The sequence below is a fragment of the Octopus bimaculoides genome, chromosome 5 (genome assembly GCF_046866305.1).
Source record: "Octopus bimaculoides isolate indiv1 chromosome 5, ASM4686630v1, whole genome shotgun sequence".
Taxonomy (NCBI): domain Eukaryota; kingdom Metazoa; phylum Mollusca; class Cephalopoda; order Octopoda; family Octopodidae; genus Octopus; species Octopus bimaculoides.
The window spans coordinates 47,074,292-47,101,791 of record NC_142932.1 but is presented as its reverse complement, the minus strand read 5'-3'; the positions used below and the strand labels follow the sequence as shown (position 1 = coordinate 47,101,791).

At 34.7% G+C, this 27,500-nt stretch overlaps 1 protein-coding gene across 3 annotated transcripts in view; it reads left to right on the top strand.

Annotated features, from left to right (window-relative positions):
* Positions 1–27,500, top strand: part of LOC106870492 (osmotic avoidance abnormal protein 3) — a 906,658-nt gene that overhangs the window by 417,540 nt on the left and 461,618 nt on the right. For all 3 annotated transcript variants that reach the window (XM_089352196.1, XM_089352197.1, XM_089352198.1), the window contains one exon: positions 6,438–6,594. In XM_089352196.1, coding sequence (XP_089208322.1) covers positions 6,438–6,594 — 157 coding nt within the window. The remainder of the gene's footprint in view (positions 1–6,437; positions 6,595–27,500) is intronic.

Here is a 27,500-nt window from a genome sequence, read left to right as displayed (position 1 = left end):
TTCTAGCAGCTCCACTTTCAGCGCACCCTCCCCCACTACTAACTTGGTCACCCAGATAGCGAAAGCTATCAACTACGTCTAGTTTTTCTCCCGGAATGAGACAGAAGTTGTTTTCTGCACATTTTCAGTGTTTATTGTACCTGAACATCTGCCACATACAAAGACTAACTTCCTAGTTAACCTGCCTTTGATATTGCTGCACTTCCTATGTGTCCATAGCTTGCACTGGGTACGTCTTATTGAGTTTCTACCTACACCTTTTCTACAGATTGAGCAGGGCCATCTACCTGAAGGGGTTTGTGTTTTGTCTGCCTTCCTACTTATTCAGACTTTGGTTTTAGCTAGGTTGACTCTAAGGCCCTTCGATTCTAGTCTTTGCTTCCACACCTGAAACTTCTCCTCTAGTTCTGATAGTGACTCAGCAATTAGTGCAAGGTCATCAGCATAGAGAAGCTCCCAGGGGCATCCTGTCTTGAATTCCTTTGTTATCACCTGGAGGACTATGATAAATAGGAGGGAGCTGAGGACAGAACGTTGGTGGACCCCTACCTCTACCCAGAATTCTTCACTGTACTCATTGCCAACTCTCACCTTACTGACAGTTTCTCTGTACATGGCTTGCACAGCTCTCACTAACCATTCTTCTATCCTTAGTTTCCTAATTGACCACCAGATAAGAGATTGAGGGACCCCATCAAAGGCTTTCTCCATGTCAACAAAATCCATATATATATATGTACATATATATGTATTTGTATATATATATATATATATATATATATATATATATATATATAATAATATTAGGGACAAAATCCAAAATTACAGGTAAAAACTCAATTAAAATCAATTTATAAAAAACTAAAATTAAATTGAGCTTTATAGATAAAATATATATAAAATAAATAGTTTTAGGGAAAATAACCAAGTTTCAAGAACTCATTGATGAAAATCCACTATCACATATAGAAAAATTAATAATATATATATATATATATATATATATGTATGTATGTATATATGTATATATGTATGTATATATGTATAGGGTCGTCGGCGACTAAACTGGCAACCCCACTTGGTGAGGAGGGTGATTGTTGGCATCCTGCGGGATGAAAAATAAGACTCGTCGAAAGGACGTAAGAACTACTGTGTAGTAACGTCCACCCAACAATGTTTGTTTCTGTGTGTGTGTTTAAATTCTGTGTGCGCGTGTTGTTGTGCTGTGCTGTGTGTGTGTATATTTTTATGCATTTCTTTTTATATATATATATATATATATTTTTTTTTATATTTACTTTTTATATATTTTTATATTTACTTTTTATATATTTTTATATTTACTTTTTATATATTTTTATATTTACTTTTTATATATCTTTATGTGTTTTTACACATCGTATTTATGTGTTTTTTTACACATCGTTTTTATATATATTTTATATTTTATATGTATCTCCATTGCATTTACTTTTCTCCTTTCATATCTACATCTTTTATATTGACTTTTCTATGTATTTTCTATGTACTTATCATATTCTGTTTTTTTTTTTTTTTAATAAGTGAAGGCAACTCTTCTAGGAGAAGGACACTCTGACATAAAACCAGGTCCATGACTTCTGTCGGAGCAGACTGGGCTCTTTTAAAAAAAAATTTTTTTTTTTATGAGGTCGTGGTTAGGACAACCAGTATAGGAGAATAAAACTCCGAATTCAAATTGATCTACCACTGCTGGCTTGCAGTCTCCTTTTGAGGAAAAGCCTAGGAGAGGATACTCTGATATAAAACCTGCAGTCAACCTAGTACTAGTCATCTTGCTCTCGCTTGTCACTGGATTATACTATTTTGACCTAGAGAGTGGCAAAGGTGTTGTACAAGCGTTTGTCACTAAAATCCAATGAAGTACAGATGTCAGCAACAAATCACAGTCATCTTAGTATGACCCGAGAAAAAATTAGGGAAAAGAAAGAGAGAGAGAGGAGGGAGAAGGATGGATGGGGGGAGGAAGGAAAAAGGTGTGAGAAGGGCAAGAGAGGAGAGGAAGAAAGAAGAAAGGAGGAGAGAAAAGTCCTGTGGCGATGGAGGAGTGGCGACGTATGCAGACTTGACCGGTTGGAAGCATACAGTTACAAATCTGCACATAAGGCGGCAGGGTTCTTATCTTAACATCACTAACATGTCTTCATGGACAGGGGCTGTTTTCGGTGGAGAATCCTGTGTCTGAGCAGCCCTTTTAAGGAGAACACTGCTCACCTGGATATACTGGGAAGGTGCTAGAAAAGGTGCATTAAAAATTGTCTATCCGCACTCTGCTGGTTAGTTTACTGCGGCTAACGGTGGTTCAATATAGCAGGAACGAACGAAGAAACATAAGCAATAATAAAAAGTATGTGAGGAAAAAGGTTTTACTTAACTTGGCATGCTGGAATGTGAGAACTCTCTTGGATCGAGCGGATAGGCCTGAAAGAAGAACAGCTCTAGTAACTAAGGAGCTGAGACATCTTAATGTTGATATTGCAGCTCTATCTGAAACAAGATGTTCAGGTGAAGATCATCTTGTTGAAAGAGCAACCGGCTTCACAGTGTTCTGGGTTGGGAGGCCAAAGGGAGAGAAAAGGGAGAGTGGTGTTGGGTTTGCAATTAGAAGTAATTTACTGAAAGACCTAGAACAACCACAAAGTATAAATGACCGCATGATGAAAATCCGGATCCCTCTCTCTTGTGGACGCTTTGTGACTGTTTACTCCATCTATGCTTCCACACTCTCAGCAAATGAAGAAAATATCCATGCATTCTATGAGGAACTTAGAAGTAGTATCCTCTCAGTCCCTCTGAATGAGAAGTTGGTTGTGCTCAGCGATTTCAATGCATGTGTTGGCAGGGACAATAGTGCTTGGAATGTACTTGGGCGGTATGGAATAGGTAAGGTGAACAAAAATGGTTTACACCTGCTACAAATGTGCTCTGAACTAGGGTTGGCTGTTGGAAACACATTTTTTCACCATAAGCTGAAACAAAGTCACCTGGATTCATCCAAGATCAAAGCAAGGTCACATGATTGACCTTGTATTAACTCGGAAATCTGACCTACAGGATTTGTGTAGTCTCAGAGTATTGCGAGGAGCTGATTGTGATACTGATCACAAAATGGTTAGGGCTAAGTTCAAATTCAGGGTTCGTACAAGAAAGCGCAGTGCAGGTGTGCGAGTCCCCCAAAAAATTGATGTAGGACAACTTAAACAGTCACAGGTCTCACAGCTATTTCGGGATAGATGCAGTAATATTTATTTTGAAGGTTCATGGCAATCTTTTCGAGAAGGATTATATAAGGCTGGAGTGGATGTGCTGGGTTTTAAGAGGAGACAACATAGAGATTGGTTTGACTCCAATGATGCAATGGTAAATGAGCTACTGGCAACAAAGAGGTCTACTTATGAAAAACTTCTTAACCCAAACATTAAGGGCAAAGAAAAACTAGAAAAGGTATACAGAGCGTAGAAAGCAGAACTGCAAAAGGAATTAAGGAGGCTCAAAGATACCTGGTGGAGTAATTTGTCTGAGGCAATACAGGCATCTTATGAAAGGAAAGACATTAAAAACTTGTACGGCTTATTGCGACAAGCTTTTGGACCGCAATCCTCAACATATGTTCCCTTGAAATCAAAAGACGGAAATGAGGTTATTAAGGATCCTCCTGGAATAATGAGCAGATGGAGGGAGCATTTTGTGGAACTTTTCCATAATCCATCTGTAGTGAACATGGATGTCATAAATAATATCCCCCAAAGAGTGATAATGCAACACATGGACGATGCGCCTTCCATTGAAGAAGTAAAACTGGCAATACGGAAACTGAGATCCAACAAAGCTCCTGGGCTGGATGGTATTCCAGCTGAAATTCTGAAAGCAGGTGGGGATCACATCTCCGAAATTCATAGCCTGTTGTGTCAAGTTTGGACTGAGTCCTCTGTGCCACAGGAATGGATAAACAGCATTCTAATCCCTATATACAAAGGTAAGGGACTCAAATCAGTGTGTGGTAATTCCAGAGGAATAACTCTCCTGGCACATACTGGGAAGATACTTTCGAGGATCATGTTAGAACGTCTCGTGGAGAATGTGTGTCCACATGTGATACCTGAGGAACAGTGTGGTTTCAGACCCGAGCGGGGAACGATGGATATGATATTTTCTGCAAGGCAGGTTCAGGAGAAATGTTTAGAGGAACAAATGGCACTATACCAGGTTTTTATAGATCTAACTAAGGCATTTGACACGGTAAACAGGGACGCACTGTGGATTGTTTTGTGCAAACTTGGTTGCCCGACACATTTTGTGAGCCTCTTCGAGAAATTGCACAGCAACATGAAAGCTCAGGTAGTTTTTAATGGTAATCTATCTGATGAATTTTCAGTGGACAACGGTGTAAAACAGGGAGATATTCCTGCCCCTACACTTTTCTCTATATATTTTGCCACATTGCTTTGGTATGCATTTGAGGATTGTAACAGGGGAATCGGAATCAGATTCTGGACATCTGGTAGCATATTTAATCTGACCAGATTTAACTGTAAGGGAAAGGTTTTCAGAGTACTTGTCAGAGAATTGCTCTATGCTGATGATGCTGACTTGCTGGCACACACAGAGGAAGATATGCAACATTTAATGGATAGATTTTCCACTGCATGTACATATTTTGGACTCACGGTAAGTCTGAGAAAAACCAAGGTAATGTTTACCCCCACACCTGGACAAATATATACTGAACCAAACATCTTTGTGAACGGAACAAGATTAGAAGTCATTGACACCTTTGTTTACCTTGGAACCACACTGTCAAGGGACAGTGGTCTTGATGCAGAAATATACTATCGAATAGCGAAGGGAAGTGCTGCATTTGGAAAGCTTGAAAAGCGAGTATGGGATGATAGAGATATCTCCCTGCAGACAAAAATCAGCATCTACAAAACATGTGTATTGACTGCACTTCTTTATTCAGGCGAAACATGGACCACTTACAAGCGTCATGTAAAGATGCTAGAAAGGTTTCATCAAAAGTGTCTAAGACGCATCCTAGGAGTAAAATGGAAGAGTTTCGTAGCAGATACAGAGGTTTTGTGCAGGGCGTACTGTAGCTCAATTGAAAAACATATTATCCTGGCCCAAATGAGATGAACTGGGCATGTAATTAGAATGAAGGATGATCGTTTGCCGAAGCACTTATTTTATGGTGAGCTCAGCTCTGGTGAGCGACCATGGCAGAAACCGAGAAAGAGGTATAAAGATTGCATTAAACAAAACCTAAAAAAACTAGATATGTATGAAAGTGATTGGGAAGGAGATGTTCTGGATCGAAGCAAGTGGAGAGCTGTTGTCAGGATGAGCTGTGATGTCTGGGAGGAAAAGATGTTTCAGCAACTTGAGCTTAAGCGGGCCTGTCGAAAGGGAAAAATTGTAAACAATGGAGAGTATAGGATGTGTATTGTGTGTGATCGCGTTCTTCTGTCAAAAGCAGGATATGTGAATCACATAAAAACACATGAGGGTAGAAATTCCAGACACCCTTAATACCAACTGCCTTCTGCGACCTGTGACATATGTCACAAGGTTTGTAAAACAATACCCGGACTTAAGAGACATATGCTGGTTCACAGAAGCGTTTCCTTAGAATCAGATACCAGCGGGCAAGGATCGAGAGGCCTGAACATTTGTCATCTGTGCTGTAGACCTTGTCGCTCAGCAGCCGGACTTCAAAGTCACTTGAGGGCTCACCAACGGAGTGATTGTACTGTGTGATGATATGTGTGGATTGTTGATGGGATGGCTATCGTCTGTCAAGATGGAGCAGTCGTCATGTGTGTGTGTATATATATATATATATATATATATATATATATATATATATATATACTTCTGGCTCTGATGAAAGTAGCATTATTTTCCTTAGGTCGTTCAATTTTTCCCAACTGATCAATAGACCAATTGAGTAAGCTTATCAGTAATGTACTATAATGACTACTGGAAACAGCTGTAAGCCTAACTTGCTCCAACAAAGGAAAAATATGTAATGACTATTATTTGTAACTTGTTTCTTATATGTAAATATGTGATAATTTCAAAACTTTCACGAAATGTATTTGGTTATTTTTGTGGCCATACTCATCAGAGTTTTGCTTTTATTTTCATCTCTTTTCATTAAGACATGTTTAATTACGAACGATTTTTATATTGTTTGTATTGAGAGAATTTTTAAATTCATAAAGTTAAATAAATGCAAATAGTAAGAATACAGTTAAATAAGTTTGAATTATTAAATTCAATAAACTAAATAAATGTTTTATAATTTAAAACAATTGCTAAATTGATATTTGTTGACTGAATATGTTTGAAAAGATGTACAGGAAAACTGAAGATTAGTTCAATTTCTTTGAATGCAGGAATATGAAATGCACTTTTCTGAAATTCAAGCAAAATATGAGGAAGAAAGAAACAATAGAGCAAAGCTCCAGGAAGACATGACAAAACTACAAGATTTTTATGAATCAAAGCTATCATTTGTTGATGGACAAATTGCAGAACTGCCAACTGATCAAGGTAGGAATTATACACTGTATTTGGAGTTTAATCAATAGATAGAATGAGAGAGCTTATAAAACTAAAATGTAGTATAGTGTCCTGGATTGTGTATTTGTGATATCTGTTGTAATTTATTTGTTTCATCTTTGGTCAACAATTCATATTACTTAGAATTAATGATTTCAGATTTTGGCATTAGGCCACCAATTTTGGGGCAAAGTGCATAGTCGATTACGTCAACCCTAGAGTTCAACTGGTACTTATTTTATTAACTCCAAAAAGATAAAAGGCAAAGTCGACTTCGATGCAGTTTCAACCCAGAATGTAAAGAGGTACATACATATGTTCATTCATTCATTCTCTTCTGTTTTTAATTATTTAAATTCTTCTTCTGAAGAAGGAGGTGATTTCTGACAAAGATACAAAACTCCATTGTTGGAATGTAGATAATAAAAGCATGTCACATTTTAAACTTGAGAAAAGTCTTGCAGAGTTTTACTGTTCTACTTACAGACTGTATTTGTAATGTGTGAGTTAGTTGGTTGATTTTTTTCTGAAAACTCTAGTTTATCCAGGTTGTCCCTTAAACCAAGGACACCAGATTGTCATGAAACCTAGTGCACCAATTATTATTGGTATAAATGTGAACTTATAATCTGAATATAGTAACTAGAGGTTCCAATGAGATATTTCTTTCCTGTCTGTATCTCTCCTGTTCCCTGTTGCAATTGCTGCTCCCTGCTATTTCTCTTACTCCCTTAGGGCAAAGTCTGCCATCTTCGTCCATTTCTGGCTGTTGCCTCCACACTTGTTCCCCACCTCTCAGACTTTCATTAGTTTATTCCATATGTTTGGCTGTTTGATGACACTCAAAAGTATGCACAGCTAAGCTATGAATTTCTCTTGTTTTTTAATTGCCTTATTCATTCAAACTCATCTTTTCCCTAAAATAATTCTTTCTTGTTTATTCTACCGCTAAGATGACCAACTTTGTTCTTTGGTTACATGTATGTGCATATTTCGTACTTTTCTCTAAAATAATTATTACTTGTCTGCTCCTTAAACTGACTCTCTCATGTCCGTGGTTGCAACCACACTTTCCCACCCCCACCACCAACATCAGAAATCTCGTTTTCTTACTGGATACCTATTGCCCTTTCCTTCTCTCCTCTTATATTGGTAATATCACCACCCTTCCTTTTCTCTATCCTTCATCTCTGTACTAACTAAACCAGATAGCAACCCATTTACCCTCTCTCTCCATTTTTCTTACATTTATATCTGCAGCATCAGTAATGCTTACACCCACCATGCCCATAATGCTTATATTTGCAATGTCTCAAACTCTTTCATATACAATGCTTCCTTACTACCACCCACCAGTAGAGGCAACAGCCTCAACAATTCTAACATGTTTGAATGACAGTAAGTTAAAAGCAAGAACAACTATTATGACTTCTGTTACCAAACGATCACGAGAATCTTCATTTCAGGTGTTGAATAACATCTCTCCTTCCTGTGTTACTTCCCATATCTCTTTCCCAGTTTTCAGAGTTGGCACTGTAAATGTAGGCACATTGAAAGGTAGGTCTAGCAAGATTGTAGAGATGCTTGAAAGGAGATGTATTGATGTATGTTGTGTACAAGAGGTAAGGCGGAGAAGAGGATCAGCTAGAGTCCTCACAGGCAAAGCACATAGGTATAAACTCTTCTAGGAAGGTAATAGTGATGGAATAGGAGGTGTGGGCATACTTCTTGCAGAGAAATGGGTGGATAAGGTCATAGAGGTAGTGAGGGTGTGTGATAGAGTACTTAAACTCAGGATAGTCTTGCAGAATGGTATAGCTACAATTATCTCTGCCTACGCCCCACAAGTGGGACTACCAAATGAATGGAAGGATCACTTTTATGATATTCTTTTGCAGGATACCTCAAAGACGAGTGACAATGATCTCATCCTTGTGACTGGAGATTTTAATGGGCATGTCAGACAGCAACCTGGTATCTTCCATGGTGTAGATGGGGGCCATGGAGTTGGTACCAGAAATGAAGAGGGATCATGGCTCCTGGAGTTCAGCGATGCAAATAACCTATTGATCTGCAACACCAACTTAAGGAAGCCAACTAGCCACCTGATAATCTATCAATCAGGTGACTCTGCTAGCCAGATTGATTTTATTCTCACCAGACAGAGGGATGCCTGATTGCTCTTAAATACAAAGACTCTCCCTGGTGAAGAATGTACCCTCCAGCATAGACTAGTTATTAGTCTTGAAGCCAGAAGGATGCCAAAAAGCAGACCAATCTGGAAAAGAATGACTTGGAAGCTTAAGAACCCTTCACATGGTCAGAGATTTAGGGATATCCTTACTGAGAAATTTGATGACAGGGAGGACGCACTACAGTCCTGTAACATAGAAGGCAGCTGGGAATTCCTATGAGACAGCTTGCTGAGTGCTACTGACCAAATCTTTGGGTGGTGCAAAGTCCCTTCCAGACATAGGGTAACATGGTGGTGGAACAATACTGTAGACAGGGCCATTAGAGCAAAGTAACAGGCCTGGAATGCCCAGAAGAGTGGAGGTAGCAGGAGAATGTATCAGATAGCAAAAAGGGAAGCTAGGAGACAGGTATATATAGCTAAAGGAGTAGCAGAAAAGAAAAACTTTGCCAATGTTCAGTGACATGAGGACTAAAGAACTGAAGTATTTCAGATTGCAAGACAGTATGTGAGAGAAAACCGTGATGTCATAGGAGAGAAATGTGTCTGCATGGATGATGGCGCCCTTGCATTTAATGATTCTGCAAAGAAAGAGGCTTGGAGAAGCCATTATGAAAGATTACTGAATGTGGAGAAGGAATGGGAGGAGGAGAGTCTACCAAAGGTTGACCCAATTGAGGGACCAGTTACCCAAATCGACAGTACCCTAGTAGATAAAGCAATTAAGGATATGAAGACAGAGAAAGTACTTGGTTCATCAGGAATCACCCCCTGAGATGCTTAAAATATCGAGCAGTGTGAGTTATGGTCTAGTCACCTGCATTGTATATCAGGTAGTTCATGAAGGAGTCATATCCAATGACTGGTGTAGCAGCACCATAGTCAACTGCTACAGGGGTAAAGGTGATGCTTTAGATAGAAATAACTACAGAGGTATCAAATTATTGGATCAGGTGATGAAGGAGAAGATATAACCCAGGCTATTAAAGATTTAATAGAATAACTATTTTTTGTGAAGTTATGAAGTGTTAGCCAAATGTCTAAGGGTCGAATAATATTTATGTCTACAGGAGAAAATAACATCTGAAAACCTATTTAACGTTGAAGAATTACACTTACAGAATAGTTAATGATTCTTTAATACAGAATTTACATTTACGTAGTATATATGAATTATAAGGGGAGTGGAGGCTTCCATAACCATTGATCAGGATAGTTTGTACTGTATATTTTGAGCTTTGAGATTATGGATATGTGTAGCTAGTGAAGTAGAAAATTTGCTTTTTGGGTTTATAAAAGAATTGATATGTGCGCGATATCTATGCATAAAGTCTACTTGTGTTTGTGGGGTGTCATCACAGTGCATTTATATATCACATTTTTATGTAAACAAAATCTCTTGAGTGGGCATAAATTGGATGTGTGACAGCTACAGGAATTTTTGTTTGCTTGATAGTCAAAGCACCATCCTAGTGAGGTTAAGTTAGGTTGATTTGTTGTCAGTAAGGGAGGGTCTAAGTTGGAATTTATAACAGAATTGGGATGAATGGTTATGTTGGGACTGGTATACATTATTTGGTAATCAGAGTTGCCGGATACTGTCATCAATTTAGAATTACTTAACCTAGGAGAGTTATTAATAGCTGTGGTACTATTATTGTCTGGATCTGATTGGGGTGCTATATTGGGATTCATATGTTCAATGAACTGGCCTCAGAGTTTGCGACTATTGAGAGCAGCTATGATAGATCCAAGGTTAGGTGTGATGGAGTATGAAATTTTTATTGAAGATTTATTGAAAATTGAGTAATACTTATTCTGTGGTGGAAAGTTTGATTTAAGATTTTTAAAAATAATTTTTGTAAAGATCTAACCTGGAGGGAAAAGAGTGGTGTGAACCATATAATTTATTTTTTAAAATCTTAAAATCAAACTTTCCACCACATTTTAATAAATCCAATAAAAATCATACCTAGCCTTGGATCTATCATAACTGCTCTCTTTCTATTTGGTATAGTTTAAGGAGAGACTGGTTTTTGTCAAGATGATTTGTCCTATACAGTGGATGAACACAGATTTCATTGGAGCCTATATTATTACAATAATTTATACTTTTCAATAAATATTTGGGAAACCTTAAATGAGTTTGTAAATTTTAGACATTAGTTGATGCATTCTAAATGGCACACATGCAAGATTTTAATATTATGTAAAAATATATGTATGTAACAATAGGTTGGAATGAAATGGTAGTTAACATTAATAAAGAAATGAATGGATGTGAGTGTCAGCTCTCATTATGTATCAGGCTCTATTAAATATTATCTGATATTGAATAGAACCTGATACAAATGCATGTTCTCTTGTCTGTTCATCATGTCAGAATTATCAGTATAACATTGGGGTAAGAGCTAAGGTCAGTGAACTGAAGATGAGTTGATATTCAGATTTTCATAAGGCATTTATTGTTACTAAGATAATACAAGATCTAGCCATCCAGTAGAGCAAAAGGGAAAAATACAAAAGAAAAGTTTTGTTCGTAGTGGTTACCTACGTGTGTTTACAGAAAAAAAAACAAGAATATTTCTGCAGAAGTGGTGAATGTACAAATGCTAAACATTTTAACCAGTGTTAGTATAGATCAGGAATAGACAAGTTTTGTTGAGAAGCAAGCTACATGAGACATGGCTCATTATCAAGTGAGTTGCACTACTAAAAATATTGAAGGTAATTTTTCATTTGTGTGCCATTCAGAAAGTTTAGCCATGATAATCTTTTGATAGGTCATCATTTTTCAAGTTGTAAGTGTGATGACCCTGCTGAATACAAAAATTTCACCTGATGAGAGTCAGAAGCTATGTGGTGTGAGCTACAAAGCTCATATCATTTAATTCCTGACTCTCATTACCTTCATCCTTAAAATGATTTTCTTCTATAAGCTCCATAACAAATCTGATTGGAGAGTGGACAGAGGTGTGACAATGTCATTATTTGATTAGTAAAAATCTGGCTATTATTTACATAAAATTTTGCTGGTTAGATTTTTGATGATGTCATTGCATATTCAGCAAAATTCCAACATTTTTTATAAAAAATTTCTTGATCTGAAACAAGTCCTGGGTTCAAAACAAAGTTTAGATCTGACACACACATGCATGCATGCTTGCATGTATGCAGGAATGCATGCACACATGCATATATATACACACACACACACACACACACACACACACACACACACACACACACACACTGCTTTATGCCATACTTGCATGTGTGAAATGGTTTTTCTTGACTGATTTTGCAGATGTGTATAATACTTACCTCTAACCTCTGAACTATGGAGTTGGAATGAAATCTACTTTTGTCAGTCAGTAATACATGCCTGTAAGAAGATTTGATAACATATGTATCACATGATCTGTAGCCATTGTATATAAACTAGTTTTGGTTTAGATTGTTATATCATTGAAATGCAACTGTCCCTTATATGTCATCTTTGGGGATAATGAGAGACTTAATGATATTCTCAACAGCATGTTGTCATAAAACTGTTAAGACATTAAGAGATCCTAGAGGATTCATCCACTTGATCGTATAAATTTTATGAAGGTCTCAAACACAGTAAATTGTATGTAAATCTGTTGACAAATTAATATAGGGCCTAAGTAACGGTAGCTGCAGTGAGTGTTTGAGGTCTCTGTGTCTCTTCTTAACAGAAAAGCACTACTGCATTCCTTATCTTATGTAAGTGGGTGCAATAGAATCCTATAACATCTCTTCAAACATATTGATGACTTGAACTTAATGGCATTAATAATTATAAAGTTCTACATGATTAAGATTGTTTCTGTGTGTTTACATCTAAAAACATATTTCAGTTGATCAGGTCTTTGCCTTCAATTATCTGATACATTCATATGGAGAGTTTCTTAATCCTTTAGCATTCAAATTACTCTGTCAAATATATTGCCTATTTATTCACATTGTTTTGAATTAATTATGCATTAGTCTCTCAGCTTTAAGATTTCAATGATGTGAATGGTTATTTTTAGAATGGTATTGTAGGGTAGGTGTGAGAGGTTAGATCTAGGCAGTTTGATCATTGAACATAGAGAATATTTGGGTCTGATATGGCCAGTTTGAATGCTAGAGGATTAAACTGGATTAGCATGTTTTGTTAGATTGTAGTTTAGGTTTAGAATTTTTAGAAATTTATACAATTTATGCTATAACGATTTATGGAAAAATCATTGGAGTGGAAGAAACAATAAGATGCATAGATTGAATTCTTTATAGTATTCACTTGTCAACTATGCCTTTCATTTCTCCAGGCTCAACAGAATAGGTACTAAAGCATGTAGCAGGTAATTGGTTCAGCCTGCTTTACATCCATGGTTAGATGCTAATGTAAAAAAATATTTTTAATATTTGGTGCTTTATTACAATTTAATGTAAGCAAATATTTAAATAATATATTGGTTTCAAATTTTGGCACAAGGCCAGCAAGTCAGCAGGGGGTAAGCCGATTACATTGACCCCCAGTATTCAACTGGTACTTATCAACTCTGAGAAGATGAAAAACAAAGTTGACCTTGGCAGAATTTGAACTCAGAACATAAGGACAGATGAAATGCCACTAAGTATTTTGCCCGGTGTACTAATGATTCAACCAGCTCACCACCTTAGGTTAATTAAATACATGCATATTTAGACTATGTGTATAGGTAGCTAAAATGTTAAACTGCTATTTTCATTTCACTAATTCTTATAAATTATCTTAATGATTAGACTTATTGATAGACTTGGTAGATTAGTGATTGCTGCTTCAGTATAATTTAATGGGTTTGGTATGGGATGTTGTAGAGACAAGAGTTGTTGGTTTGGTCTGCCCTAATAAAGCAGATCTGTGTTTAAAAGATTTCTAATTGAGGCTAGCAGTTTGTTTTTCTTTTTCCCAGTCATATCTATATTATAAAGATTGTAAGCTGTGATTTCAGATTTGGTTGCTATTTTTAGCAGATTGAGTGACCATGTAGAGGCTTCACACAAGATCCTTTATACCTACTTTGGTAAAATGGCAAAAGTCTGTAGACAAATTAGCCTGTGTGACAATAATGCTTTCATCATATCATTACTATAAAATTAATTCCTTTCAACAAAGAAGTGAAACTGGGCTGAATATTTTGTAATTCAATGGCAAAATCATTAGAACATCAGACAAAAATGCCTTTACAATGTTTACTCTGATTGTTTATGTTCTGAATTCAAATCTATTGATAAGTCAAATCATTAAGATAATTTATAAGAATGAGTGAAATGAAAATAGTTGTTTACCACTTTAGCTACCCATACATTTGGTCTAAATATGCATGTATTTAATTAACCTTTAGTTTGTTTCTCCTTATAACATTTTACAAGAATGCTGTGACTGAAAAGAGTCTAAATAGTTTTCTCACAGTTTCTTCTCCAAATAACAGTAAATAACTATACTTGATGATAACCTCAAAGTTTGAAAAGGATACAATCTTGTTTCTCTATTACAGAAAACTTAATACTGTTTGACCTAGATGATAACAGTAATTTCATTAGTGTAGTGAAAGCTTAGAGCCTTAGATAACCCAAAACATTTAAAGGTTTCAGAGTAACATATTATCATAAACTATTCAAGTTTCATCTTTTGTAAAGTGACTGCTGTAGCAAATCATCTTTTATTTCATTAAAACCATAATGCGAATGAGAACATTTAGTACTAATGAGGTTTATTATCTATATTAATTATGATTCTTTTCTGCTGCAACTAATCAATGTTATAGAAATTGACAACTATTTTGACAAACTGGCTTGTTTTGTGGTGTGAATAATGCACATTCCTGGGGGTCAATTTCTTGAAAATGTCATGCATGATGCTTTCATATCCCAGCTTCCTCTCTTTGACAATATACTTAACTTTTAATAGTGATTTTGAATGTTTTACACCTAATCTAATGTTGTCTTCTTTTGTGACAAGAAGCAGCCAAGTAAAAAGACAAAAAAAGAAAAAAAAAACATAAAAAAACAAAATGAAAAATAAATTCTTCTGTAGGCATGGAAGTGATAAAACTGCCAACTGCCACACACAGCTAATTTGTATACTCTTTGATAATTATCACATTCAATATGCTTCTCTCATTATTTCTGATTCTCTCTCTTTCTCTCTCTCTCTCTTTTTTTTTCTTTTTGTATCAAATACCATTTTGTCTCTTTGTCTTCTACCCATTCTATTATTGTGAACAACAATATTTTTTTTTATCACAGGCCAGCTTGTTCATGTCACCACAATATCAGCTACTGTATATTTAAACACATTCACTAGTCTTTAAAATTAAAAAAAAATGTCAAAGTTGACTAAAAGTTCCTCTTTGAAGCACTTCACACAACATGCCTTGGTATTTTATTATCAAATATTCACTCAAAGTTTTAATTGTTCTTTTCTATTCATCCAACCTGTTTAATTTGTTCAGAAATTTGATTAAATTTACTTCCTAGTTCTCTCTTTCATGCCCTTTCTCTCCTCATCCTCTCTTTATCTTCACACTCACCCTGCTCCCGTACATGCACTTAAAGAGTAAAATATGTGTAAGTGTGTGTGTGTGAGTGAGTGTGTGTTTGTATGTGTGTGTGTGTGTGTATATGTGTATATATATATATATATATATATATATATATATATATATATATATATATATATACACACATACATGTTTTAAAAAGTTTCATTGAGTAATTTGATAGATTGAAGAAATTACAAAAATGGTCACATTTATGCATATTTCAAACGTGTGATATCAGGGAACACAGTTAGCAAATACGGATACTTCCCTCAAAGTTCTTCCAAGTCAATATAAATTTCTATTGGTTTCAGAATATTTCTCGTCATTAGTTAGTTAATGTATCATTACAAAAAAAAAAAAGGGAAAAAAAAACGGAATAAAAAAAAAAGCAGAAAAGTTTGGCAGAATGTATGTTGTGGTGACTAATGAAATTATCTCTTCTGTTATATTCTGTTTTTTTTTTTTTTGTTTTCATTTCTGCTCATATTCAAATCACATTGATCCAATTGATATTCTAAAGCATGTCACCACCAACACAAATGACCCATACAGACTCATCTGGTATTTAGTTTAAAAGAGGCACTTGGCAAGTCCACTAAAATACATTTCCTTTTATCTTGAGACTTTTGAAATCTTTGATTTCACAAGTTCACAACAATTCTCAATTCGAGATTTGTTGTGAACTTGGAAAATCAAAGTATTGATCTAGTTAATCTTTAGAAGATTTAATGCACAAATAACTGAAAATTAATTGAATTTAGTCATGGATAAAATCTCAACCAAAAAAATATCAGACCCCCATCCCCAGCAAACAAAAGCAAAATAAGGGGTATCAGTTGATTTTATACTCTGCTATCATCTTTGACACCGTATGTCAAAGAATGATTGAAAGCAATAAAAAATATTACTGTAGTTATTGGAAATCCCTAAAAATACCTTGGATATTTTCACAAAATGGAGATTTTTTAATGCTAATTTGAATCACTCATTACGGACAGTGCTTTTAGCCACATTTCAGAACTTGAATTTCAGCATTTCAGTGTCCAGGTAAAATATTGATTGCTTTTGAAGAGAAATAAGACAAAATTTTTCTGTAGTTTATTGACACTGACTTGCTATCTTACTGATATTTACTTGCTCAATCTTACTACAAGTCAACACTAGCAGGATTTGAACTTAAAAATGAGTAGGCTTGTTGCTCAACCAGTGTCCATGTCATCTCCTCTGTAAAATATGATTTATCACCAATACAAAATGACTCAGAGGAAAACTTTTCTTTCCCTCATTATTAATCTCAGTGGCTCTCTAGTTTCAATTTAATTAACAAAATATAAAAAAAAGGCATGTGGAAAAAAGAGAGAAGAGAGAGAGAGAGAGTGAGGGAGAGAGTGAGAAAGAGAGAGAGTGTATGTTCAGATTATAGAGTTTTCTAAATACTTTATAACAATTATATCACTAATTACATTTATTAACAATAGTAATAATAATGGTTTCAAATTTTGGCACAGGGCCAGCAACTTCGAGGGTTGGGTAAGTTGATTGCATCAACTCCAGTACACCGCTGGTACTTATTCCATTGACCCTAAAAAGCATGAAAGGTAAAGTCAACCTCAGTGGAATTTGAACTCAGATCATAAAGATAGACAAAATGCCACTAAGCATTTTGCCTGGCACACTAACAAAGCATGTGCAAGCACGCACGCATGCACGCACACACACACACACACACATGTATATTTATATATATCTAATACTGGACATCTCATCTGGCTTCCAGAAACGAATACTGTACAATACCATGAAATATACTGTACCCTGTATTAAGTATATAGACCTTGTTTTTGAAGTTGATTATTTTGCATATGGTTTGTTAATAATAGTTTTGTTCTTCATTTTTTTAAATGAATTGATGACGATTAAACATACACTGCTTTAAAATTGTATTAATTTGAACCTGTATCTGTTAAATAAAATCACAATCTTTACTTTTCTTCATTTAATTTTCATCCTATAAACATCATACAGTATACATGATATGGTATGATATATTCTAAGAATTTTAAGTTATTTAATAAATATCAAACAGATTCTGCTTTAGAAGTGTATTAATTTGAATCTGTTAAATAAAGTTTATCTCTATTTTTCATTGTTTATTTTATATTTTTAAGTATATATTTAGGCTGTCTCCAGGGAACTGAAAATCCAGAAATTCAGAACATTTCTGATTCCAAACTTGCTGGACAACTGGTCTGGTACTGTATTTATATATGTATAAATATGTATATATATATATATATATATATATATATATATATATATATATAGGATGTCACATATTATTTACAGATAAATTCCTCTGTTTACATAATATCGAGGTCTCTTTCTTTCTTTTGTTGTCTTATCTTTTCTTTCAATATATATATATATATATATATATATATATATATATATATATATATATACTAGGCAATGGGCATGAAAAAAGACAGCATGGAAGGGATGTTGAATTAGTTTAAAAAAAGGGATAGAGTGCATAAGTATTGGGTTGACAAGAAAGTAATTTTGTTCTTTTGCAAATAAAATGTTTTGAATAACTTTTGTTAATGTTAGGATTTTTTCTTTTTGACATTTGTTAGTTGTTACTTTTAGCTTACTTTAGAGGCAAATTGCACGTAATTTTGTTTACAACTGTTAGTTCAGTGTCAATTTTAACATGGAATGCAAAAATGAATATTTTTGCCATATTTTACTTTTTATTTCCATAAAGGCAAGAAAGCTACTGAGGCTCACAAAGAGATATGTGAGGTTTATGGTGTTGATTGCTTAACAGAATTCACATGTCAGAAATGGTTTTAAAAATTCCATTCTGGAGATTTTTCTCTCAAAGATGACCAATTTTCTGGTGGACCTACTGAAGTTGATGATGACCAAATCAAAACCATAATTGAATCTGATTGTCATTTGACTGTGCAAGAGATTGCAGAGAGGTTAAATGTATCACACACAAGTGGATATCACTTAAAATGTCTTGTACTCATTAAGAACCTTGATGTTTGAGTTTCCCATAAATTCAAAGAGATTCACTTAACACAACAAATTGATATTTGTGATATGCATCTCAAACACAATGAAATCAACTGTTTTTTTTTTAATGAATCATTACTAGTGAGGAAAAATGGATTATCTACAATAACATCAATTGAAAACGATCATGGTCCAAGCATAATGAACCAGCACAAACCACATCGAAAGCTGAATTGCATCAAAAAGAGGTCATGCTGTCAATTTGGTGGGATTACAAAAGTGTTGTGCATTCTGAGCTGCTTCCAAAGAACCAAAAGACCAATTCTGATGTTTACTGTCAACAACTAATGAAACTGGAGGAAGCAATCAAAGAAGAACGGCCAGAATTGGCAAATCATACAGGAATCATGTTCCACCATGATAACGCTAGACTACACACATCTTTGCTAACTCGTAAAAAATTATTGGAATTTGGTTGAGAAGTGATACCACATCCACCATACAGCCCTGATCTTGCACCATCAGATTACCATTTATTTCGAAGTTTGCAAAATACTTTGAGTGGTAAAACTTTCAGTAATGATGACAACCTGAATCGCACATGCTTCAGTTTTTGGCTAGTAAGGACCAGAAGTTCTATGAGCATGGAATCACGAAGTTGTCAGAAAGATGGCAAAAAGACATCAAAAACAAAAAAAAAATGAAAAATATATAATTGATTAAAGTTCAATATTTGTATGAAAAAAAAAATGACTTAGATTTCCCACTAAAAATCCGAAATTATTTTTTTGCCAACCCAATAATTATCTACTTTATAGTTTTCTCATGCACCATCTTATGATGCTTCTGAATACATCATTAGTAATGTTATTTGGAGTCATTGGGTGTTCGGGTCATTCAAAAGTTAAGTGCCTTTGCTTCAGAGACCAAGCTGGGGTTTACAAAGCCCCTTTACATTTTGCAACTATCATGTGATGTCAAGATAAGATGACACACTCACACAAACAGACACACAAACACATATACATATACATACATTGAAAATATTATTAGAAGGGTTGAAAATGTGCTGAATATGTTTATATATTTGGATTTCTTGTAAAATAAAAAAATCAGATTTTTTCATGAAGACAATTATATTCATTATATATACATACATACTCTGATATACTATCAAAAATACAGGGGTTGATTTCACAAAGAAAGATTTTATTTATAGTATAGGTTTGATTTTATACAAGAGAGATTTTTCCAAAGCAAATTTTAGGGAAAGAAATGAAAATTATATTATACTCAGTCTGATTTTATATATAAAAGAGTTTTCCTTAACAAATTCTAGAAAAAGAGAAAAATATTTTAATCACTAGTTTGTGCTGTTTTTAACTTTCCAAAGCATAAGGTTTGCCATGATGCATGGTCAGAAGCTTGCTTCAAAGCCACATGGCTTGGAGTTCAGTCCCACTGCATGACACCTTGAGCAAGTGTCTTCTACTATAGCCTCAGGCTAGCCAAAGCTTTCTGAGTGGATTTGGTTGATGGAATCTGAAAAAAGCCCATTATATATATATATATATATATATATATATATATATATAAATTATTTATCATCATCATCATCATCGTCGTTGTTGTTGTTTAACGTCCACTTTCCATGCTCCAATCTGCTCTGACAAAGTTTCTACAGCTGGATGCCCTTCTTAACACCAACCACTCTGAGAGTGTAGTGGGTGCTTTTAATGTGCCACCAGCATGAGAGATAGTCAGGCAGTACTGGCATCGATCATGCTTGAATGGTGCTTTTTATTTGTCACTGGCATGGGAGCCAGTCAAGTGGCACTGGCAACGACCACACTCAAATGGTGTTTTTTACGTGCCACTAGCATGGGACCAGTCGGCTGGCACTAGCATCGACCATGTTTGAATGGTGCTTTTTACATGCCACTGACAAGGGGGCCAGTCAGGTGGCACTGGCAATGATCATGCTCGAATGGTGCTTTTTATGTTTCACCGGTTCAGGACCAGTCAAATAGCAGTGGCATCAACCATGCTTGAGTGGTGCTTTTTACGTGCCACCAGTGCAGGTGCCAATCACGCAGTGCTGTCATCAACCATGACAATGACTTCACTTGACTGAACAGATCTTTGCAAGTGCAGTTTATTGCCCAATGATTGAAGAGTACTCTTAAATGGGTTGGTTATGCTGCACTGGCATAGGCCACAGTTACAGTCTTACATGGCTTGCTGGGTCTTCTCAAGCACAGCATATCTCCAAAGGTCTCAGTCACTTGTCATTACCTCTGTAAGGTCCAATGTTTGAAGGTCATGCTTCATCACCTCATCCCAGGACTTCCTAGGTCAACCTCTTGCACAGGTTCCCTCTACTACTAGGGTGTGACATTTTTTTATACAGCTGTTCTCATCTATACACAAAACAGGACCATACCAGTGCAGTTGTCTCTCTTGCACACCATATCTGATGCTTCTTATGTCCAACTTTTCTCTGTCGTGCACATACTCTGTCATGTATGCACACTGACATTACACATCCAGCGGAGCATACTGGCTTCATTCCTTGCAAGCTTACACATGTCCTCAGCAGTCACAGCCCATGTTTCACTGCTATGTTGCATGGCTGTTTGCACACATGCGTCATACAGTCTGCCTTTTACTCTGAGTGAGAGGCCTTTGTCACCAGCAGAGGTAGGAGCTCTCTGAACTTTGCCCAGCCTATTCTTATTCTAGCAGCTACACTCTCAGAGCATCCACACCCGCTATTGACTTGGTCACCTAGGTAATGGACGCTATCAGCTATTTCTAGTTTTTCCTCCTAGACGGAAACTGTTTTCTGCACATTTTCAGTGTTTATTGCCCCTGAGCATTTGTCACACACAAAACTATCTCCCTTTGATATTACTGCACCTCTTATGTGTCCATAGCTTACACTGGGTACATCTTATGGAGTTTCTACCTACGCCTTTTCTACAGATTGAACAGGGCCATCTACCTCAAGGGATTTGTGATTTGTCTGCCTTCCTACTTATTAAGACTTTGGTTTTTGCTAGATTGACTCTAAGGCCCTTCAATTCTAGACCTTGCTTTCACACCTGAAACTTCTTCTCTAGTTCTGATAGTGACTCAGCAATTAGGGCAAGGTCATCAGCATAGAGAAGCTCCCAGGGGCATTTTGTCTTGAATTCCTCTGTTATTGCCTGGAGGACTATCATGAATAAGAGGGGGCTGAGGACTGATCCCCTACCCCTACCTGGAATTCTTCACTATACTTATTGCCAACCCCCACTTTAGCTTGTACAGCTTTCACTAACCACTCATCTATCCTTAGTTTCCGCATTGACCACCAGATAAGGGATCGGGGGACCATGTCAAAGGCCTTCTCCATGTCAATGAAAGCCAAGTACAAAGGTCTATCTTTGGCTAGGTATTTCTCCTGCAGCTGTCTTACCAGAAATATAGCATCAGTGGTGCTTTTCCCTGGCACAGACAAAACTGCATCTCATCTAAACTGACTCTCTTCCTAATTAGTTGGGCTGTGACCCTCTCTGTGACTTTCATCACCTGATCCAACAACCTGATACCTCTGTAATTATTCGTATCTAATGCAACACCTTTACCTTTGTGACAGTTGAGTATGGAGCTACTACACCAGTCATTGGGTATGACTTCTTCGTGTATCACCTGATGGACTATACAAGTTACTAGACTATAGCTGCCACCGCCAGATATTTTGAGCATCTCTGCCATGATTCCTGATGGGCTGGGGGCTTTCCTTGTCTTCATACTCTTGATTGCTTTATCTACCAAGGTACTGTCAATTCGGATAGCTGGTCCCTCTGTTGGGTCAACACATGTATATATATATATATATATATATATATATATATATATATATATATATGTGTGTATGTATACATCTGTGTGTGTGTCTTTGTGTCTGTGTTTGTCCACTACTACTGCTTGACAACTGGTGTTGGTATGTTTATGTCCCTGTAACTTAGTGGTTCAGCAAAAGAGAATGATAGAATATGCTTGAAGCTTAAAAGAAAAGAAAAGTACTAGGGTTGATTCATTTGACTAAAAATTCTTCAAAGCATTGCCTTGCATGGTCGCAGTCTGAAACAAGTTAAAGATAAAAGATATATTTATATCTATATCTATATATATGTATGTATGTATGTATGTATGTATGTATGTATGTATGTATGTACATACGTACGTACATATATGTATGTATGTATGTATGTATGTATGTACGTATGTGGCTGCATGCTTAAGAATCTTGCTTCCCAATCATGTGGTTTAAGGCTCAGTTCCATTGTTTGATATCTTGGAAAAGTGTCTTCTACTATAGGCCTGGACCAACCAAAGCATTATGAGTTTGATTAGCTTGATGGAAACTGGAAAAAGCCTGTAGTTTATATATATATATATATATGAATATGTATGTTTGTGTGTGTGAGTGTTTGTGTGTACCCATGTCTTCATATCATGGGCTGATTGTAAGTGAGCATCACCATCGTACAAGCAGTGTTGTTCATTTCCAGTCTTCCATGAAAAACATGCCTGATACTGTGGAAATAGCTTGGTTTTAAAAAAGTAATGGTTGGCAACAAGAAAAGAATCCGACCATAGAATATGTCCCTCTGCACATTTCATCTGGAAAAGTGACCATAGTGACTGCTGCTGATGGTATATATATATATATATATATATATATATCAATCCTCATTGATTTAATGTCTGCTTTTCTATGTTTGCTTGCAGGTTTTCGATGGTTTGATGCTCTTTCTGTCATCAACATTTCCTGTTTGGATTTTTTTTTCACAGAATATTGAAAATAAATGACATTCATTTACACGATTCATGTGATGTCAAGACAGAGTGCCACAAAACACATGCACATTCATACTTACACACAGTATCCATGCATACATGCACATGTGTGCATCCTCACACTCACACAGAATGGGCATTTTTTCAGTTTTTGTCAGTCAAATGCATTCGTAAGGCTTTGGTCAGCTTGGGTCTTGTGCAATGGGGCTGAACCCAAAACCTGGTGGTTGGGAAGTACACATCTTAACTACACAGCCATATATATTTATAAATATAAATTATATAATCACACAATTACATACATTATTATGTATTTATGTTTATATGTATTTGTGTATGTATATGTAAATTTATGTGCGTCTGTGAATTTATCAATCTATCTACATACATATATGTAGAAATGTATATATACATATGTATGTGTATATACATATGTATATATCTATAAATATATATATATATGTATATATATTGGTGTGTGTTTGTATGCTCACACAAACTTACAAAGTTAAACACATATGTAAAGAGAAACAAAGAGATTATTTACAGTCTTCAAAGAAATAAAATTTGCCATCTTCTTGTAATTAAAGTAAATTATTGACTGCTTTTAACTTATTCTTTAAATATTATCTTATAATGAAAAGAAAATTTTTTATTTATTTATAAACTAATTCCTTTTCGTGTGTAAAATGTTAAATCCTGTCATTGATGTTTCATACATAAGAAAGATTTAAGATAAATATACTGTATATTTTATCAAATTTTAAAATTTATTTTTGCTTATTTAGATATCTATTCTGAAATCTATCTGTATTTTATGATGGAAATCTTTTTGTAAAAATTTTATACATATCCAATTAGAAAAGACAAATCTGATTTGAAAAAACTTTAAATTCTTTAAACTGGAAAGCTTTTATGTGGATAAATACATTTAATTTTCATAAACTATTTAAATATGTATCTTTTATGTTATTTTACTGTAAAAAGTGTCAGAACTGAAGAAAATTTTGCTTTAATTTACAATAGGAATTTTCTAGTTTGTAAGATCTGCAAAGTTGTGAACAGGTGTATGTCTCATTCAAATATGTTTGGATATGTAGAAAACAAACAACGACAAAAAAAAAAAAAATGAACACAATTTTCTTAGAGATTTAGGATGAAGATGTCTGATAAGTATATCTATCTTAGTATATTTTTTATGAGTCTACATATCTATACTTTAAAGCAATATTTCAACTCCATATTAAAAAAAATAATTTGAGTCATGTAATCAAAATTTTTTTTTATGACATTGGGGTTTAAGGGAACATTAAATCATCAGCTAACTCATGCTTGCCTTAGATCAGAGCATGCATGTATTTTACTTTGGCTTTTATTGCAATGCATAGTAAGATTAGGACATGACGGATTTTAAGTTTCATGCTAAATTGAAAATTCTTCAGTTTGCATGCATCTATTTAACAAAAAAACTTGATACAGAAAAAATAGCAATATTTATTTACAATAATATATATATATGCATATTTGTGTGTATAATATTATATAAATATATATATATATATATATATATATGCATAATTCTTAGTTCCAAGATACATCTTGTGGATTCTCTGGGATGAACCTTCAGTGATGTTCCTGGGGTTATTAGGGAATTCAGATCTTCTAACATCAGACCTATTTCACCCAGTTGACTCAGTATTGGTTGATCACGTTTCATTTTGCATCCGAGTAGCAGCAAATCACAGGTTTCCATTATTTATCCAAAGCCACCTAGTGGCCTTCTCTGCAGCTTTTGGTAATGGAATGTATAGCCCTTGACATTCTAAGAATGCACACAGACATACTGTATATCTCATAGATATTTTAAGCAAATAATCTATATAAAAAGACTTGTGCTGACTTCATCACATACATATTTATGAATACATGCTACTTGTTAATAAGCATATGCAGTTAAATGATCACTTTTAAATGCATTTGATTCTATACAGTTTGATGTTTTGAGAAGATATGTAATTAATCATTCCATTAATTGAATTATGCAATTATCAGAGAAGCAGTTTAACAAAATCTACAATACTTGGAGCTAACAGTAATATACTCAATTATCTATTGCTCATCTTTTATAAAAACTAACCATCTATGCACTGAAAATGAATGTGTGTTATATCATTGGCATAAAGTTGGTGAGTGATAGATGAAATGCTTTCCAGTATTTAGTTTAACCCATCTCGTATTACATTCAAATGTCACAGCAGTCAGCTTTGCCTCCTATCATTTTGTAGTCAATTAGATATATACTTGTGAAATGGTTTCTTCTTCAGAATGTACGACCTTGTGTCTATGTATGAAGTAATTATTACTTATTGCTCTAAGAAAACTATGAAGAACAAATGCAATAATTGAACCAAAATGGTTGGAGAAAAATAGGGGCTGATGTATTTTAAAATTTACTTGCAACAGCAGTAGCAGCAGCAATAATAACATTCACATGTTTTTGTTTAGAAAATCGTATTTGATCATCAACTTATTGCTCCACCCCCATTTGAAAAATATTACCTTTGAATATTTAAGTCCTGATCCTCTTGCTATTGTTCAATCAAAAGTAATAATTTCATATAATGCTGTTTCATTTAAAGTATTCATCAATAATTTAGTAGCTACTTTTTCTTTTCTTATTGAAATTATAGATGAATTACAAAAAAAGCGGAAGTCATCTGCATGGGATCAAAAGAACCGTGTCTTGACTGAAAGAAGAAAATAATATTCAAAGGGAATATGTATATTTATTGGATTCCATGTAAATTATTTCAGACCCAGTTCTGTTTTAGTGAATTTCTTGCACAGCTGAATGCTTAGGAAATGAATTTAAGATGAGAGAAAGAAAACAGAAGCATATTGAATATTTCTCCAATAGCACTCTGTTATATTTTTGATTTAGTCTGAAATTCAAAACAGTTCAGATGCATGTGATATACCATTTTTAGTTTTCACTTAAATATATTTAAAGATAATCTTGGAGTATAAGAAATGATGTAGCAAGGATTCTTAGTATGTGTGGTAAAACCATTTTTAGCATTTCTATGTTAATGAGCAGGTATGATAGACCACAGGAAATTTTATGCTGCATAATGCTTGTACTTAGGTGCGATTTACCCCGTGACACATTTTTCTTACACTTTTGATTATAAGTAAAAACCAAATTTTACTAATTGGTAAGGTATGATAGAGCATTAAATTAATATTACAGGAAAACCTGATTAAATTTTATTATAAAAATCTGATAAAAAGAAGTAAGTATATTCATAAGAATAAAGCCAGGAAAGTAGATTGTAAAGAAGTTTTTTTGTCGTTTGTGTATCATTAAAATTTTAGATGGAAACTAAATTTTGAAGTACTATTCTTGCTGGCATATTACCATAAAATACAAGCTCATTGTAAAAAAAATACCACATTGTATGTGCCAGGGAAATCTTCTTGCCACAGGAACAGAATGACATGATTTCAAATTGAACACATTAATATTACTTCTATCTAATTTTGGCACATAGCCAGTCATTTCAAAAGGACGTAGCAAGCTGATTACATTAACCACAGTGCTCAACTGGTACTTATTTTACTGAGCTTGAAAAGATAAAAGCAAAGTTGACATTGGTGGCATTTGAACTCAGAACATAAAGAGCTGCAAGGAATACTGTAAAGCGTTTTTGTCTGATGCAGGTGACAGAAAAGTCATCTGGCTACAGGGAATCTGCCTCAATAAATTCCATCTGGCACATGCAAGCATGGAAAAGTTGATGTTGGTGATAATGATGAGAATATCACAGAATGGAAAAAAGATTAGAAACAAATCATGTAAGCTAACACAAATTCAGCTTCTAACTGAAAACAGAAAAGAGTAAATTTAGTTAGCAAAATTTCTATACATAACTTAAATTACAAGTACAAAAAAAAAATCATATTTCATTTATAACAATATAAATGTGTTTGTAAAAGTTAATGTATTAACAGCGTATAATTAGTATAACATCACTCAAAACGTGTTACATGTAATTGCTGTAAACTTTAATAATACTTATAAACTGTGATGGATATAAACTTGTCAATACTTTAAAATGTTTCAATATTATAAGGAAAAAAATCTCTTGACAGATAATTTAGAAATTACTATTAAGCAGGAATATATATATATATATATATATATATATATATGCACACACACACACATAAATATTTAT